This window comes from Euwallacea fornicatus, chromosome 28 (genome assembly GCF_040115645.1).
Source record: "Euwallacea fornicatus isolate EFF26 chromosome 28, ASM4011564v1, whole genome shotgun sequence".
NCBI classification, from domain to species: Eukaryota; Metazoa; Arthropoda; class Insecta; order Coleoptera; family Curculionidae; genus Euwallacea; species Euwallacea fornicatus.
Window position 1 is genome coordinate 857,215 of NC_089568.1, and position 19,429 is coordinate 876,643.

Here is a 19,429-nt window from a genome sequence, read left to right on the forward strand (position 1 = left end):
GGTGTCGTTAAAAAGCATACTTAATCAAATATTCGTGTCTGTTTCATGATTTTCAGACACTACGTCGATTTTTATATTCCTGAGTTCCAACATACGGTTGTTTTTACAAAATTACGATCTACCTAAAACTATATCGTTCCAATCTGAATTCTAGTAAACACTTCGTCGAGGTTAATCGATACGGGGTGTGCGTTTCTGGAGCTGGATTACCAGAATTTGGGTAACTATAAAAAAAGCGAGGTCGAATAAATTGATTTTGAAAAGAAAACTCAATTAATCAGGGCAAAGAAAAACAATCTGCAGTCCAAGAATATGCCGTTTCAAAATTTGGAAAATTTGAATGCCTTTCGAAAGTATTCGAAAAAAACTGAAGTTTTGGAAAAACCTTTTAAATTTTTTCTCAGCCTTTTTTCGCAGATTATTCAAAACGATTGACGCTCCATCGTTGCGATTTCTCCTCTTCTATGACTCAACACCACCTCTTCACCCTTCTTTCCCGATTACCATGATGCACCACATGGCAAGGTCCAGGCCAGCAGCCAGGTGGAAGTCCTCTTTTTCGAAGAATGTCATGCAAATAACGCCCATACTTTTGCTTGATAAAGACATTTTTGGAAACTAGACCGAATTTCGCTTGAAGTCACCTACCGGTTGGAAAATGCTTTTTAGAAGCGAGGAACGACGAGATATGTTAGAAATTTGCTTCGCTTCGCATAGAAATGTATAAATTCTACAGTGGTATCCACAAAGACCTCGACCAGCTCAATTTTTTAAAAATTCTTTCGTAGAAGTTCAGTTTGGTTTGGCGTGTTTTCTAACCGTAAAAAACACGTGTTCATAGGCCAAATGAGGCTGAAGTGGATGTCCTAGAGGCGATAAGTAAAATGTTAAATACGAAAAAATCTGAATTTGAAGAGTGACAAATCTAAGGTGACACCCATAGGAAAAAAGAAGCTGAGGATGATTATTGGAAATCAAAAAGTCGGATGTTAACAGGAATTATTCACATCTTTGAACAATAGATCTTGATTTCGATTTTTTTATTTTGTCATGTGATGTCCGTTTGAGCATGCGGAAGCGATGCGTTAGAGTCAGGCTTAGCAGAGATGGACTGAGTAAAATTAGGCTTAGTAAAGATGGGCTGAGTAAAATTAGGCTTAGTAAAGCTGGACTGAGTAAAATTAGGCTTAGTAAAGCTGGAATGAGTAAAATTAGGCTTAGTAAAGCTGGACTGAGTAAAATTAGGCTTAGTAAAGCTGGAATGAGTAAAATTAGGCTTAGTAAAGCTGGACTGAGTAAAATTGAGCTTAGTAAAGCTGGACTGAGTAAAATTGAGCTTAGTAAAGTTGGACTGAGTAAAATTGAGCTTAGTAAAGCTGGACTGAGTAAAATTGAGCTTAGTAAAGCTGGACTGAGTAAAATTGAGCTTAGTAAAGCTAGAGTGAGAAAAATTAGGCTTAGTAAAGCTGGACTGAGTAAAATTAGGCTTAGCAAAGATGGACTGAGTAAAATTAGGCTTAGTAAAGCTGGAATGAGTAAAATTAGGCTTAGTAAAGTTGGAATGAGTAAAATTAGGCTTAGTAAAGTTGGACTGAGTAAAATTAGGCTTAGTAAAGCTGGACTGAGTAAAATTAGGCTTAGTAAAGCTGGACTGAGTAAAATTGAGCTTAGTAAAGCTGAACTTCGCAAAACCAACTTCGCTAAGTCCGGCCAAGAAATTTATGAGAGTCATAAACTTTAAGTTCATATATTGTACGATTAAATCTAGAGTTCGAGGGTAAAAAAGTAAATCACCAAAGCAGCATCCGCCACTGGAGATTGAACGCAGCTAGAAACTAGGCGAGAGTCTTCAGCAACCGGAAGTGGCGATATGTCAGCCCTACCAATCGCAATTCATATTCCCTTAGGTGTCAGGGCTACCACTCCAGCCGCTTTCATTAAAACACTGTCCAGGCTGCAATTAGTTTCACGGACTACAAATTGCGTTATTCGTCTTTGCCATTCCCCGTAGTTAAATCACTTACAATACGGTGGATTTTGTGTCTACTTAATTTTGCTCGAAATTCGTTGGCTCAATGAGTTCATTTAACTTTCGTTATTTGTCTAATCCAGAGGGTGGATCGATCTGGGAATTTCGGTACGACTAGGAATTCCGAGAGGTTTATTTAGGAACGGTGTTTTAACTGACTTTACCTCATGAATTTGTGAGATAAGTATGAATTCCATCTAAAATTAATAAGCTGTCGATGGGAATTTTATATGGGGAAAATGGTGACATGAAAATTGAGCACATGGCAAAATAAAAGGCAAATCCTGTCCCCGGGCGTATTGACGTAGGCTCGTGAATATTTATGCGTTATGGACTGAGTTAGAACTGGAAAACTGGTCTCTCAGTTCGAATTATTCGACTATTGACAGCTGGAAATAATTCAGTTAAAAACCGCAAAAATGCGAAATAGTTGGGCAACGACTCGACTATCCTATTAGTGAGTTCTAACACATATGACATTATCGGCAGACTGGGACCGATCCCGAAATAATGCCCATAAATATTAAGCAGCCAGCAGTGTCGGAACGAGCGTTCAAATTAAACCAGAATAACAGAAAATCACACTACAGTTCGCTAAAATATCCAGCGATCCAGTGCATTCATTATTAACCAGACATGCAATTCCACTAAAACATCGATAACGACCACGGGCCAGAAGGAAAAACAAAAATTAAGTAAAACCGAAAAACAAAAACACATTCGTTCGGTATTGCTGAAAAAAGCGCCGGCATGGATCTACCAGTTTCCGATTCCACCAGGATTTGCAAATGTGTTTGGTTTTGCGTGAAAAAAGGGGTTTTAACGTTCGAATGTGAAACGTTGGTGAGTTTTATTTATGTTGGTCACGGTTAGAAATTTCAATTGTTTTTACTGATATGGTACTTTTTCCTCTAAACCAAGCACATCCATTTTGCGGCTGAAGTGACTGAAAGAGGCACTTTCGATAACAAACTGGTGATAACCGTGACTTTAGTCCTGCAACAATCGGCTGGTTGTGGCAGAACGCGCAGTGGGCACAAACCAGGACCTGGTTCGCTGATTTTCCATGGCGACAAAAGAGCTTCGATCTATCCAGGACACCTCGTGAACATGGCGAGTACAAGCCGCTGTGTTCGAATTTCTAAGCTGTTTAAAGAATTAAATCGTGGAGAAACACAAATTGAAAACAATTATGACACAAACAGACCTAACTAAACTAATTTTGGAAAAGCATTGGGCGATTCGATGCGTTAAACGCTGTGCGTTGTGCGCCCGGACGTACGTAGTACGTACATACAGTGAGGGACAAAAGTGTTGGCACACCAGAGGCTCCAACATAAAATGACTGATTCTGGTACATTAGCAAATAACAAATCCAATGAAAACTGGTTTATTTCAAACCTCACATCTTAAGGTACTAATTACTCCTAGATTTAACATTATATTATTTTTCTAACAAATGGTCACATTGCAAATATATAAACTGAGCATGGAAATCCGTGGACAAAAGTATTGGCACACTTCGGTAATACAAATAATTAAATAGTTTTTCTGATTCACAAACAACTTGTTTACTATTTTTTTATATTCGCCATGAATTCTTTACGTGGAGGGACAAGCAAAGTTAAAAATATTTCCAGTTTGTTAGTACTTTTCTTAATAATGGGACGCAAAGGTGAAGAAACGACTGTCGGTGAAAGAAAAATTATTGTAAAAACTACGAAGAAATGGTAAATCTTACTCAGATATAGCAACTGTAGTAAAGAGAAGCCGTTACACTGTTAGAAATATTTTAAAGATATATGAAACTAGCAATGATTTTTTGAATAAACCCAGAAATGGCCGCCCGAAAAAGTTGTCTGCGCGGGAAGAAAGAAAAGTGGTCAACAAAATTAAACTTAATCCTAGAACCAGTGCATCTGAAATTGCTTCCATTTTAAGAGTACAGAATGGAAAAGATGTCAGCAGTAAAGCAGTCCGCAGGACCCCTCATCGTGCTGGATATAGAGCTAGAGTAGCCAGAAAGAAGCCCTATATTAGTAAAGCAAATAAGAAAAAAAGACTAAATTTTGCCAAAGAGTACATTGACCGGGACAACCAATTTTGGGACAACATATTATTTTCAGACGAGTCAAAATTCAACATCTTTCAGTGCGATGGTAAAGTGTGTGTATGGAGAAAGCCCAACACAGAACTTGGACAACAAAATCTACATAAGACAGTCAAACATGGAGGTGGTAGTGTGTTGGTATGGGGATGTATGGCTTCGAGTGGTGTTGGAAAACTTATCTTTATTGATAATGTGATGGATAAGACCGTGTATTTAAATATCCTTAAATATAATTTAAAGCAGAGTGCTGAAAAACTTCCATTGGATCGCGGACTCTATTTCCAACATGAACAATGATCCAAAGCATACGGCTTATATCGTGAAACAATAGATCGCATTTAATGATCCCCACACTTTAAATACCCCTCCACAGTCACCAGATCTCAATCCATTTGAGCATGTTTGGAATGAATTAGAAAAACGAAAAAGAAAACATCATATTTCAAGCAAACTAGAGCTGCAAGAAATTTTACAAAGAGAATGGGAAGATTTAGAACCAAATTTTACTCAAAATTTAGTACAGTCCATGTCTAGAAGATTAGCTGAAGTAATAAGAAGAAAAGGTCTTCATACAAAGTATTAGAATTTAGTTAGTTAGATATATTACCTAAGTGTGCCAATACTTTTGTCCACGGATTTCCATTAGTTAGTTTATATATTTGCAATGTAACCATTTGTTAGAAAAATAATATAATGTTAAATCTAGGAGTAATTAGTACCTTAAGATGTGAGGTTTGAAATAAATTAGTTTTCATTGGATTTGTTATTTGCTAATGTACCAGAATCAGTCATTTTACATTGGAACCTCTGGTGTGCCAATACTTTTGACCCTCACTGTATGTGTGCATCCAACGTGACGGATTCGAAAATCCTGAAGACCTCCTGGAACACCTAATCATGTCCCTACCTCGTTCCCTCAAGACCTAAAAATCTATCTCCTCAGGTCCATTCCAAACCCGCGACCCGCTTGATAGGGACTTAAAGATTCGCTCTTCCAGTGGCAGAGGCACAAGGAATGAGTCTGTTCCTGTGCGCTTGTCGACCTTTCGAGGTTGCAAATTGAATAATGCAATTCTGTCATATTGCAATGACACTCCAAACAATTTACTGGGAGCCCTTGTCGAATTGGATTGAATCATTATTTTGGACCGATACGAGAAAAATCCCCGAAGTGCTCGATATGACGTATACAGGAACATGTTGCCAAATTTTCGGAGATAATAAAGAACGATGAGTTAAGTCATTTTGCCCCATCAACATACATCCGGAAATGAGTCGTTAAGGAACTGGACAAAAAAATTGTTAAAAACGTTAAAGAACGCATGTGTTTTCGTATTTCTGACTTTTTGTATGTTTGTCTTCTAAGGTATTTATTAAAAAATAAAAAAAAAGATTACGACAGTTGTTCAAAATTGCGACTACCGACTTGCTGACATGCAGTCCTACGACAAGCCATTGATTGACGAATTCGAAAAGAAAACACGTAGATCTTCCTGAACGAAGTGACTTGCAGCCATGACTCTTCCAAGCAATTTTTCTTCAATAGTTACGGGTGTTTCATAAATTAGTGATTTGAGGTAACCCCAGAAAAGAAATCGAGAAGAATTAGATCTAGACTTCGGTCAGTCAACAGGTCCACCCCTTCGAATCCACCTGTCAGGAAATTGTAAGTGTAGGTGGTTCCCACGTCGCGAGTAAAATTTACCAGGATTCTGTCATGCTTATACCACGCCCTTCGGCGGATATTCGACGGAACCTTTTTAAATAACTCAGGAAGAACTTCTTGAAAGAAGTTAAATAGATGTGACCATTTAAGCGTGGGAGTAACAGGTAAGGTCCAACAACTTGATCTCCTATTATGCCAGCCTACACGTTAATAGAGAACTGACGTTAGTTAGACTTCTTAAATGTTCTATGAGGATTTTGGTCGCTCCAAATGTAACTATTACGGCTATTGAGGTAACCTCCTCGAGTAAACCAAGCTTCGTTGGTAGACAGGATAACTGAAGTAAAGTCGAACTGTTGAGTACATCTTCCTAAAAGCCAGCGACAAATGTTTATTCTTGGACCGTAATCCTGTTATGTGAAATTATGATCTTTTTAAAAATGATAAAGGAGCAGTAATTGATAGTCGTCATACTAGATACTAGAATAGACGTCATATTGATGTTGCTGAATTCACCATTTGATTTGTTGTTAGTCGCACGCTAGTGAAGGGTGTTGCTTTCAATTGGCACCATAGTTCTTCCAACTCCTCTGAACGAGCTGTGCTAGACTAACCGGTACCGCCATTTCGTTTAAAATTTTCTTTCTCTCATAAATGAAAGTTGAGCGTAGAGCCGGGCAGCCTTTTTACTACCGTATCTTGGTTCTCCATAAATCAGAACCATATCAGCCATCTCCTCAAAACTAAAATATTCCATGGTGAAAGAACTCTTAACTTTAACAAACACTTATTGACGCACAAATTTGAGAAATTATAAGTAAGCAAATAAATGAGATACGAAAACATGTGCACTCTTTAACGTTTTTAACAAATTTTTTTGTCTGGTGCCGTAACGACTCATTTCCTTATATATTTTTATAAGACAAAATGACTTAACTTATCGCCCTTTATAACCTCCTAAAGTTGGGCAACATACTTCTGAAATACCCCGTATATAGATGGCGACTTTTTGTTAAAAATTTGCGCATATTACAAAGGTCTAACCTTCAAGAGCTTATGTCTAACCTTTGTCAGTGCTACGCAGGTTTGATTGTTTCGACCAGTTTTTAGAGATTTTGTGATTATGGAACAAATTCATCATCATCGTGATACAACATTTTCATTCGCAAGGTATTAGCTCATCCGATATCAAACCGAAGTTAGAGTATACTCTGGGGAATCTGCTCCTTCGTTAACAACTCTAACATATTAGGTGGCTGAGCTTAAGCGCGATCGCAGGAGCTTCCAAGACGAACTCGGCAGTGGTCGACCCGATGACACTCCAAATCTGACCCGTTCAGAAATTGTGGTGAATATCCAAAAAACTGGAAGATAGGCGTTTCAAAAAGGTATTTTGATCGAGAAACTGCATATGAGAAAGCTGCGCTCAAGATGGGTGCCGCGATTACTCACAATCGCACAAAAACAGGGCCGTGAGGAGATTTCAAGGGAGTGTCGGGTAAAGCGTCGCAGCAATAAAGCCGAGTTTTTACGTCGATTTATAACCACGGATGAAACATGGGGTCATAATTTCACACCTGAGACGAAAGAGTAGTTAAAACGATAAACTCAAAGGGGACAATCGGTTCAAAAAAGGCGAAAACCGATCCATCTGTAAAAAAAAATAAATGCACATCAGATCATTTTCATTGACTGTATTTCTAAAAGAAAGACAATAAGAAGAATATTATATGAGTTTATTGCAGTGTTTCAGTGACGAAATTAGGGAAAACCGACCGCATTTCGTTAAAAAGAAAATATGATTTCATAAAGACAACGCGCTAGTCGACACTTCCGTCATCGCGAAGGCCAAAATCAATCAACTTGGTTTCGAGCGTTTTCCTCGCTCGCTCTATTCACCAGATTCAGCCCCCTCTGATTAATTTCCAAACTTGAAAAATGGCTGGATGGAAAGAGATTCGCCAATAATGACTTTATTTATCCTTCGTAAAACCTTTGAAGTGCCCGAGCTCCCTAGTAAAATGTAAAATGATGTTTTTAAGCATGACATAATATTGCACCAAGCCATTTTCACCCTTTAAAATATCACCTGTCAATAAGCGTTTCTGTGTTTTGCATGTCCGCGATGTCGACCGAGACTCGACCAAAAAAAGGGGATAAAAGAAGGGCCGTTTAACTTTTGTTTTCGCCCGCGCGTGAGTGGGCAACATACAGCTGACTAATTAAAGCAAAAGAAAAAATCGCGGCGTGCCACGCAAGCAAACAAATGAACGTTACCGACCCTTGACAGGCAGCCGTCACTCTTTCGGTCCATTACCTGGCTTGCCGGAAGTAGCCTTTACGAGCGGGTGTTCGTGCTAACCTGCGTTTCCGTCGGCGACAATCGTGGAAGGTTCCGAGTACAGTGACGTACTAAATTGAGACCCGAAGAGTCAAAATATGCGCGAAATTCATTTTCCAAAAATGTCCATTCGCCGAAAATCGCTAATAACGAGACTTTTAAAGCTGGTTCGAGCACTTAAGTAGTGTTATCGTATGCTGTTCTATAATCACAGATTATATTGTACGATTTCTAAAAAGTTTTATGAAAAACTGGACCGGAGTAAGGCCCGGATATACACCTTAATTTTACACGCAAACTAAAGTTTACTTTCATATTTGACATATATATACCTTCGCTCGCCTGTCAAAATGTCCAATTTGACTGCAGAGGGCATTCAAACTAATGCTATATGTGTACATTACCCGGCATACCGACGTTGCATCGCATTGAGGTTGTCATAATTTGACAGAATTCAGTAGGGTTGCAATGATGGACAAATGCTTAAGCGGTTGAGAAACACCGCAAGTACATTGTTGCCTACCTCCTTCAAGCGTCTAAAGCAAGCGTATGCGTCCAATCATTACGTAATCCAGTATATCTTTTCATTAAATATGTTAATGGCGATGGAAAGCTGTGAAAAGTCGTGTTGACTGCTTGTTTGAGAGACTTTGCTTTCGCATCGCAAGATTCGTGTATTACAAAGTTACTTCCGTGGCCTAACATATTAGGATAACCATCAAAACCGTAACTTTTGGTCGTGTTTCAGGAATATATTATGATTATTATAAACACGTACCGCCTTTTTATACTCTCATTTTTTAGAAGACCTCTACGCCTCTGGGTGTTCTTGTGGAATTGGAAGTTCATTAGAGCTTGTTGTTACACACGAAGCCCTCAGTTTTCACCTAATTTATTCACAAGCTATTAATTTGTCATTACAAAACGTTTTGCAGTTCAAGCGCATTGTTGTTAAATGGTAATTATCTCCTTTTTTTGTTTTCGACAGAAGGTCACGCAGCTTTAGCTTGGCTCGTAGGAACTTTTTCTAATCCGTTGGACGAGTTAAAAATAAAACTGTTTAGGAGCCGTATATGATTATCAAAAAACATTCAGTGCCTAGCCCTAGACTGTATTAAATTTCAAGGAAAACGAAAATGCTTTGACTCTGTGATTATTTGTTCTGGTCATTTTCACTAGGATATCATTTAATCGAAGAGAAAAACACATGTCTATGTTCATCTAATTGCAAGGCAAACTACAGGTACAAGACATGTATGTAACAAATGAAGCTAAAAATAAACATTAAAAATAAAATAGTTATTGTAAAACGCGTGCTGCGTATGATCGTAGACTATGCGACTAGACGGCCGATGACCGGGCTGCGGCCATTAGCTGCAATTGAAAAGCATATGTTGTCGTGAAAAAATTTATTGTGCCCCTTTAAAATACGTGAGGCCAATGCGAGTGGCCAGCCGACATTGTATTATGTGTCCAATATCGCTCTTTTACGGTACGTATGATGAGATAAAAATTTTTAGATAAAAATACTAGCGAAGTAGTTCGTTTGGTGTTAATTATTGTTTTTGTGTTTAAAAAAGTTTGCAGAATTTCGCAAAAATTTTATTTATTAAACTTTCAGTTTTAAAAATCTCATTACAATAAGTTACCTACATACTTTCTTTATATATCTTTATACTGACGTGTTTTGTATATTTAGTAACTATTATTCCAGGATATTCATTGCTGAAGCTGGTTCCAGATAATCATATTATCAGCCAGCTTTATCTTATGCATGTCAGTTTTAATGAAAACGTTTGTTCTCTGCCCCTTTGATTCAATTATGATGAGTCAGTCAGACAAACTATTCCGCCCGAATGAGCAGGATAATTTTCAAGGCTTAAGATGCCGCGGGGTATATCTTTATAAAAGGCTACCAAATAGGAACAGCGACTAGTTATAGCAATATATATTCAAACTGACATCAACTGAAGTTTATCTGAGTTGAGGATTGAGATACATTTAATGTTTAGAAGGGAGAGTTTTTTCTTATTAAGCGATTAGCATATCTCGTGAATAAATAAACATAGATTTTAATCATGGGAAATGATCCTCATAAAAGCCTTCAGTTTTTTTTAGTATCGTTTTGTTTATTTGGAATTTGTGATGCCAATTTATAAATGTTCCTGGATATTTTCATTTAACACTGTTAGACACACGCTCATTACTGGATCTAGTATGTATTAAATTCGCGATTTGACATATCTTTGGACTTATTATACACTATCGCACTATCGCATAAGGGAAGGTGCCACATTCAATTTCCCTTGTGAGGCAAAAAATTATGAGTTATATTCTGAATTAAAAAAATTCTTTCCATTGATATATTTATGTAAATTATAAATATATTTTTTTTTAATTCGAAAATTTTTATTTAATATTAAAATTTTTTAAATTTTTAATGCTGTTGATGGATTTTTTAAGGTTATTTAGCGTTTTTCAGAAAAAATCAGTTTTTCATGATTCCAGATTCATTTAAATCATTCTCTTCTCCCTGTATTTTTTATTTTTAGAAAAAATGTCAGTACTTTTTTTTTTCTCTGAAGCTATTTCGTATTAACTAATTTCTGTCTCATTCTTCACAGTTGACAAACGGATGTCCAATTAGATATAATAGTTAACTCTTTTAAAGAAAAGAGAAAGGAAATCCATTCAGTAATACCTGATTCAGTACCGCTTCGAGCCGCAATAACTTTAAAGTGTGAATTCGTTCTTACGAAATTAATATAGGCACTGCCTGATAGAAAACAAACCAAATCCTACTCTTGATTGTCAAAAATTTCAAAATTAACGTTCTGACGATAATTTTAAATATCTCAAGTAGGGAGATTCATGGATACTTTTGTAAAGCACCGCAATTATAAAAGAAATAAAAAAAAAATTGATATCCTACATGACGAAAAAACATTAACTTTTAGGTGAAAGAAAGTTGGTTGAACGGTCGCATTTCGACCTCAAAAATATATAATTTAATTTGTAACAAAACCTCCAATTTCTTTGCTTGGTAACAAATATAAATTACCCCCAAAATCTTCACATATTAATTTAAAAAAAGTAGGTAGGTCCACAGGGCCATCTGGCAGTCGCCGGCTGAAACCGAGCAGGGATCAATGCTTTTTAAAGCGCTGAAAAATCGGTTTTTGTAGAGCGTCCTTTCGAGTTTTTAAAGTCGTTTTAAATATAGCGGCCCTCTGGACGCAATGTGGGTAACTAAGTTAAGCGCACGTTTCGTACACGCTGATCCAGCTAGGACGACGATGATGTCACAATCAGAAATTCTTATGAACTAAGAACATATGTAAATACTTATGTAAACTAAAAACGCTTTTACAACTATAGATCATTTCTGATCTTTTCTAGGTTGCATAAAGAAAGAGATGTAGACGTACTAGAGAGTGACAGTGATATTTCACCTGACACGAGTTTAATGACAAACAGGTTAAAACGCGGTACAAGACTAGCTCGCACTTAGAAAATAGGGCCTTGCGTTTATGATAGTTGGGATTACTGCTGCCCCTTTTTTGTTTATGTTAAATGTGTTTAATAATTTTTTTCAACACTATGAGACTAAAACAACTCTACGTAAAAATATTTTTAACAAATTATGAAAAATAACTTATATGATTTTTAATCATAAAAATAAGTATCATAATAAAATTAAAAAAAAAAAAAGTAAAAATTTCAGGTTCCACCGAGATTTGAACTCGGATCGCTGGATTCAAAGTCCAGAGTGCTAACCATTACACCATGGAACCTCTTACACCTGCGATGCCTCGAAGCTCTATTTAATCAAATACTGAGTTAAATAGGTTTAATTTAAAATTTATTTTGCAAATTAAAGTAGTATTTATAAAATCACAACAACGTAATTGTCATTTTCAAATGAATCGCAAAATATATATTCTTGTGTTATAATATTTTCTCACACCTTTTTGGCGTAACTTTTATTTATACCCTCCTTTTCACAAGAAATACGGTTAATGTTGATATTCGTTTCTGGAGTTCGTTCTATGAGGATCTCGAGAACCACAAAAACAATGAGGCCGGTTAAACTGAGGCAAAGTTGCGTAAATCGAAGTTCAGAACATGCTGTTCCAAAATTTAGCAAATTCCTATGATTTTTGGAGCTATTAGAAAAGTTTTAATTTTAGTAAAAAGTTTTAAATTTTTTCTCATCTTATTTGGCGAGGTAATTCAAAATGATTGACACGTCATCGGTCTTCTACATCGTGCCGATTTCATATTCGAATCTCGATACTTCGATTTTCGATAATTAACATTAACATTAATTTTTTTATGGCACAATCTGGAATGTTTACATTTTTGAATTCGGCTTTTTTTCTAACTTTGATTATATTAGGTGTACACCTATGACTCCGCGTTTTTATTTCTAGTTCTATTTTCTTTGAAAAATTATTTTTTAATTTAAGGAATTTTATTTCATTTTTTGCTCCGTATTACCAGCTTTCTATTTATATATGATAATTGCTATATGACCTTTTAAAACTTTTCAATTAAGGTTTAAATATGTCCAATTTTGTGCCGAATAAACATCATTTGCGGGAAGCTTTGCCCTTCCTTTTCCATCTTAAGAAAAACGCCACTGCCGCTCACCAAATGCTCGTTGAGGCTTATGGCAACGATGCTGCATCTATAAGAACTTGCCAACAATGGTTTCAGCGCTTCAAATCAGGTGATTTCGACCTCAACGACAAGGAGCATGGTAAGCCATCGAAAAAATTTGAAGACGAAGAACTGCAGGCTTCGTTGGACGAAGACGCCGCGCAAACGCAAGAAGAGCTCGCATCTTCCCTTAATGTCACGCAGAAAACGCTTTCGGTTCGTCTTCACGCTATGGGAAAAATTCAAAAGGAGGAAGAATGGATGTCTTATGAATTGATGGAAAGGAACAAAGAGCAACGAAAAACGACGTGTGAGATCTTGCTTGAACGTTTTCAAAGAAAGTCTTTTCTACATCGTATCGTGACCGGAGATGAAAAATCGCTTTACTTCGACAATCCAAAGAGGAAAAAATCATGGGTGAGCCAACAACTTCGACCGCAAAGCCAAATATCCACGAGAAGAAGGTATTGCTCTGCATTTGGTGGGACCAGCGCAGCATACTGTATTACGAGCTTCTGCAAACTGGCGAAACAGTCACTGCCAATCGTTACGTCCAACAACTAGTGCAGTTGCGTAATCAACTCGCAGTAAAGAGGCCAGAATGGGCGGATAGACACGACAAAGTCACACTGCTTCATGACAACACAAGGCCTCATGTCGCTCAACCAATCAAAAACACCTTGAAGGATTTCAAATGGGAAGTCTTACCGCACCCGCCATACTCGCCAGATATCGCCCCGTCGGATTATCACCTTTTCCGTTCGATGACTCACGGTTTGGCAGAGCAGCGCTTCCAGAATCGCCAAGAAGTCCAAGAATGGCTTGATGAATGGATCGCTTCAAAACCGACGAATTTTTTTTACGATGGAATCCATAAACTTCCTAATCTCTGGGAAAATGTTGTCATTAACGATGGAAAGTATTTTTAATAAATTTATACAGTTTTAAGCAGTTGAAAATGCGTAAAAAAACGCGGAGTCATAGGTGTACACCTAATACATGACCTGTTAAGGATCGGTCTAGCAATCTCGTTTTTGCCAAGAGTGACTCAAACAGGTGTAAAAATGTTAGAGGCATGTCTTAGATATATTCATTTGTTAATTGTTATTAATCAACGCCCTACGTTTACAGTTGATCGGCTCCTGCGCGTTTTTGAAATGTAATGAGAATCCTATAAAAGCAGATAAAGCCAAAGGTATTTTTAATTGATTAACCCCGGAGATATGCAGTACGAACGGGTCAGTCTGATAAATTATTAGAAGATGGAACAACAGGCGAGAGAGCGCTGAGAAACGCGCTCATGGGATTCCGAAACTGAAAGCTAAATGTTGTGGGGTCAGTAAAATAGGGGTCTTAGAATTAATATACGCCCGGAGCCCGGAATGTCGTAGATTTAATTTAAACGGCAGCGCTGCGCTCCGGTCATTGTTGATATTTTATGGGCGATGCGATGCTTATTGCGGACGTTTATCAACTTCAAAAAGCCCATATTCAATTCCGGTGACAATACAGGGAAACAATATATCAAATTGGTTTATTGACTTATTCAATAAATGCACTTCTTTATCGACATTTTTTTTCAATACTTATCAAATCGTTGACTTTCAGAAGGCTAGCGAAAGAAGATATGTGTATAGGTCCTACAAAAATATTCCCCTTAGATGCATTTTTCATGTTCTAGCATCCGAACACTGATCTATCTCAGCTTTAGTGCTATGCTAGTGTCTGTACAACTCAGCTGTGTCTCAACTCGTCACGGCATATTAAATTGTGTGCAGCCCATCCTGATACATCTACGTGAAGTGCTTGAACCAACCTTAACTAACTGAAACCTCTTATTCTCACGACTGACTGTTAACTGAACATTACGATCTAACAAGAACATTCGTCCAGAAATATTGTAATATACTGGTCGGTTGGGGTATACTATTTTTTACTAAACGCCCTATATTGTGCGAAACGAGGGAGAAACAAATTAAGGAACAAATATTGTAAATATATTTTTTTAACATCTGACAATAGGGAGCCGGTGCCGCGAGCTTATTTTGCATTGAGACAAACTTCCACAGTTCCCCTTTTATTCCAGAATTTATCCGAAACTGACCCCGCCGGACAGTCACTATAGCATTTCTTTGTTTCTGCGCCCATTATTCTTGCTTTCATAGTTACTAGTTGAATTACGGGAGTGTCCCGAAATTACGCTAACAATAATGGCTATTCCTTTGGTACCCACAGGCGTTCATTAGCTTACAAATTATAGCATATAATTACCATCTAGAAATCCTCTAGATGTTTCTGACGTTGCTGTCCAGAAGAAGTAAAAATAACAGCTTTGAAAAGACAAAAATATTTAATCCTGGATCGGTACGTTGCACCAGAGAAAGCTCGATAAACTTTAGGCTCCCCAAGGCTAATTAAAACAATAGAGTCTCCACCCCTGGCGGCCTGTTCTTTTTAACCCTTGCCTCATATATTCACCCCCTGGACAGTGGCCGGCTAAATCTCCCTTTACTTTCGCGTTTCGAGCCCCCGTTAAAAGAGCCGACAAACGCTTTAAAGCTTTTGTAACAGCTCCTTGTTTTCGGTTATATATTTCCAGAGATAGTCCCGTTACATACCATTTAGTTTGCATAATTTCTACCTATTCCAGCCTGTGGAAAAGCAGTAATTAGAATATCGAACAGATGGAATAAAAATTCGACTCAATGTGTGGTCAGTCGTAAACATGTATCATTCTGTTTTTCCACCTTAACAAACGATTTCCTAACAAACAAACCAGAATCCAACCCATGCCAGATGTCTTCCGTTTCACCTTGTTGATGTTGTTCTTCCTGTACGGTGTTTTGCTTTTGTATGGGTGGCCGTTTGTTTTAGGAATGCTGCTCCTGACATGAAATCGTGATAAATGTGACATTCCCCATGGCACTGATATTGAATCTCTAACGACTCAAGGAATTTAAAAACTAAATAAACCTTCCGATCTAAAATTGGAGTAATCCAGAGTAGTTAAACAATGAATAACTAAATTAGGCATATGTTCACGTCAATGAAATTGTATCATCGGACGTAAAAGAGCCAGATGAAATAGAGAGACAAACTGTCGGTCATCAAAGTTTACACAGCCTCTTCAGCACAAACAATGTAACAGTACGTGACACATACGTGTTAATTTTTAACACGTGCCCTAAGCCCCTGTTTGTATAGAGGTGAAGCAAAGCGTCAAATTATGGGCCCAAATATCCCGCAATTCAGATGGGGGACATCTAGAAACCGTAGGATTTATGTTCCTATACTGAATGCCCGAAAATTAGTGATAGATTTTGTCTAATATCCCGAGATTATTAAATTGCAATCACTATGGTTATTAACTTTAGAAAAAGCTATAGAACATAGAAAATTAAAATATATATATATGGAAATGTTAAGCACGGACCCAATGTGCAGTAATTACAACGCGGATGGACAGGGGTGAATTAAATGCCAAATCTAAATTTTTCCCTATTGTCCAGCCCAAGCGGGGGACGTTTAATTTAGGGGGGATTAATGGACGGAACTGGGCCTTAGCAAAGCGTACTGTGGAACTTATTGATGCAAGGGGTAAAAACTCATTACAGTATAATCGAACTTTAAAACCATTTCGTTCAAAATCGAGTAATCCTTATAGTGTAAGCGAATCTGGAGTATTATAACTTCGAGATTATGGCTTTATTAGGGAGTTTTAGACATTTAGAGGCTCTTCGGACAGAGTGCTTTCCATGGTAGGTATTCGCTCTGACACACGCCATTTCCAACTACAATTCAGAAAATGCTGAGGGTAATTCAGACCAGTTAATTCTTATTTACAAACTTCCAGTGTGACTTAGAAAGCATCGAATGCATCCTCCTTATCGTGCTCAGATCACGAAATTCATTTACCTAATCAGTATTATATATTTTCAGGCATTCTATTTTTATAGAATACAATGGACTTTTACTAACAGTTGGCAATATTGTATTACACTTGATACTTTTTCTATCATTCTTGATGGTTTCTGAATTACAGTCGGAATTGGTGTAATCATAGCGTGGGCCACAGCTCAAGAGAACGGCGTTTTTGATTCGTGGGATCTAACAAGAAGTACGAATTAACTCAGTACAATCCTTCACCTTTCGTGTAAGAAAATGGGCAGTAAGCAGGAGGTGCGTGATATTCGTGCCATGCGAGTGCATCATAGTGATTGCACGAAATGTAAATAGCTCTGTGACCAGTCTTAATGCAATTTGTAGCACGTTAAGGGCTTAATGTCGCAGAAATAAATTTATTTAAACTATTGTCTTAAAAGTACCTAAAAAATTATCTTGGTAACAATGCCGAAAACCAACAACTTTTGTTTCAATGGAACCCAGAAACTCACCTGAAAATTCGATTCAGAAAGATTTTTAAATGTTCTTCAATATCTAAAAGTCACGTTACTTTAATAAACAAAAAATGGCGCTTACGAGAACTCCACTTACCGATCTAAATTCTAGAAATTCCATTGTCAACTGTTTTAGCGTCAGTTAAAGGGGATGTACTATTTAATGCGCAGATAGCTCTGAGCGAATGTAGGTCAATCGGTCGCCGCAGGTAAGACAGAGCACAAAAACGTCGAGGCAAAAACCAGATAAGGACGACAATATGTATATTGCGGAACTAGTCTTTGGAGCCGAATTTGTCAAATCGTATACCTGTTCTTGTCTAGGATTCTCATGTAGTACGATTAAGAGAGAAACGGACTTTTCTCCAGATGTTTCTTTCGCTCGTTTCATCATAACCTCAAAAATATTTGTTTTGACTTTTGCAGAGAAGATTGTTGCTTACAATGAATTGCAGTTAAAATAGATGGAAATTACGTTTCGGGCTGATAATTATCAGCAAAGTTGATCGTTTTGGGGTTTTTATATATGATACTGCAGAAAATGTTCTTAATAGAGTGTGAGGCAGACCCAAATTGTGCATTCGGAATCGGTAATGTCTCTTGCGGCATATCTGCGCCCCAGGTAAAAGTGGACATTTCGTGTCCATTACTGGAAATATAGGCATAAAAAGAATCCAATTAGGAATCTTTTATATGACTATGGTCATACAAAGAATAGTTTTTATCATATTTGCTGACTTCAGTACAAGTAGGGACAAGGCCCAATGAGACCTTCACCTAGCCTGAGGTTTTTTAACACAACTTTCGTACTATTTTTGATATGTAATGTACTTTTATGGACTTTCATCATCAACGGTGCTTCTTACTGCATATGCATGTTGGATGGAGGCTATTCATTGCATACTACAAAGGATTTGACATCTACAAGAGATGATAATACGATATTTACTCCCAACAAACTATGTAGTTCGAAACTTCATAATAGCATCATAAGTTTGATTTTAGATCAATCTTTTGTAAGCTTAAAAGTTATACACATTAATGTGCAAAGAAAGGACAGATTAATCTAGTTGGGGCGATGGTCTGTCCACTTCGCCTAATGAATTTTTTAGTTTTTATCCATTGGTACAATTAGGACCTATGCAGATAGCCATATGAAACCCAAATGGACGTGGCAACATCGCTATCAGTCATAAAATTTTTTTTTTTAATTATATTTTAGGTTTAATTATGAAAGCAGATATCCTTTTTTTTTCACTTTAGCTAGTATCATACGCCTCGAAAGCGATTCTTTGCTCGTTTTGTATCGATTTTCAAGTAAATAAGTAAATTATTCATGTTTCTCAATATTGTATTTTGCCACCTATATTATTGTCTGATGTCAGTAAACCTATAGTTAGAAAAGTTGTTGGTTATTTTTTTTATCCGAAACAGAGTTTCTCAAACTGTAAACTCAGTGCAGTTCGAACGTGAATACCCAGGCCGTAGTTAATTTGGCGGACCATTTTATAAATTCCCGAATTCCGGCAAAATGCTCGAAATACATCATTTTCTGGTCACTTCTAGCGGGCAACACGATTTTTTGGGCACTTAGAGCAGGAATCACACCATTTTCTGGTCACTTCAAGCCGGATACACACCATTTACTCCCAAGTATTTTACCTTGTTTTTTTGGTTTTGTTGCGTGATACTGTTAGCGTTGCGGATTCTGCTTTAATTTAGTAATTAGTGCAAGTTGATTCCTGATGGCATTTGGTGTTAGGCTCATTCTACCAATACAATGACATGTTAGTCATGTCATTGTATTGTTCGATAGGGCTTGAAGTCTTTCTATCGCTTCATCGGTCGTTTTGTTGTGTACAATAAGTGCAGTATCATTAATACATTGCCATACGCGAGATGTTTTGTCCATGCGTTTTTTACCCTTTAATCGTCGTATATATTGTGGCAGCATACGTTATAAAGGGGAGGTGAACGCGGAGATGCCTGAAAAAGCCCTTATTCAAGGGAAAAAGGAAAAAACTGTGTCATCAATTCCTACTTCTATTTGTCTGTTTTCCTATGGTAGATGCTGTCGAATGCCTTGTTAAAGTACCAAAATTGACTTGCTAATATTCTGCCGTTTAGATGTGTTGTTTATACATTGTTCGTCAAAACAAAGAGTGGGACAATAGTCAAGTGTATCGTTTAAAAGCCAAAATGACATACTGCTATGTGCTGCAGC

General features: G+C 37.3%; 1 protein-coding gene and 1 non-coding gene across 2 annotated transcripts; one reads left to right on the plus strand and one right to left on the minus strand.

Moving 5' to 3' along the window:
* Nucleotides 1-1,069: 1,069 nt before the first annotated feature.
* LOC136347306 (uncharacterized protein in mobD 3'region-like) lies at nt 1,070-1,741 on the plus strand. Its single transcript, XM_066297188.1, has one exon. The coding sequence runs from the start codon at nt 1,070-1,072 to the stop codon at nt 1,739-1,741; it is 672 nt and encodes a 223-aa protein (XP_066153285.1).
* A 10,127-nt stretch (nt 1,742-11,868) lies between these two features.
* TRNAQ-UUG (transfer RNA glutamine (anticodon UUG)) lies at nt 11,869-11,940 on the minus strand. Its single transcript has one exon. It is a non-coding gene; the product is annotated as a tRNA-Gln (tRNA).
* Between the last annotated feature and the right edge of the window lie 7,489 nt (nt 11,941-19,429).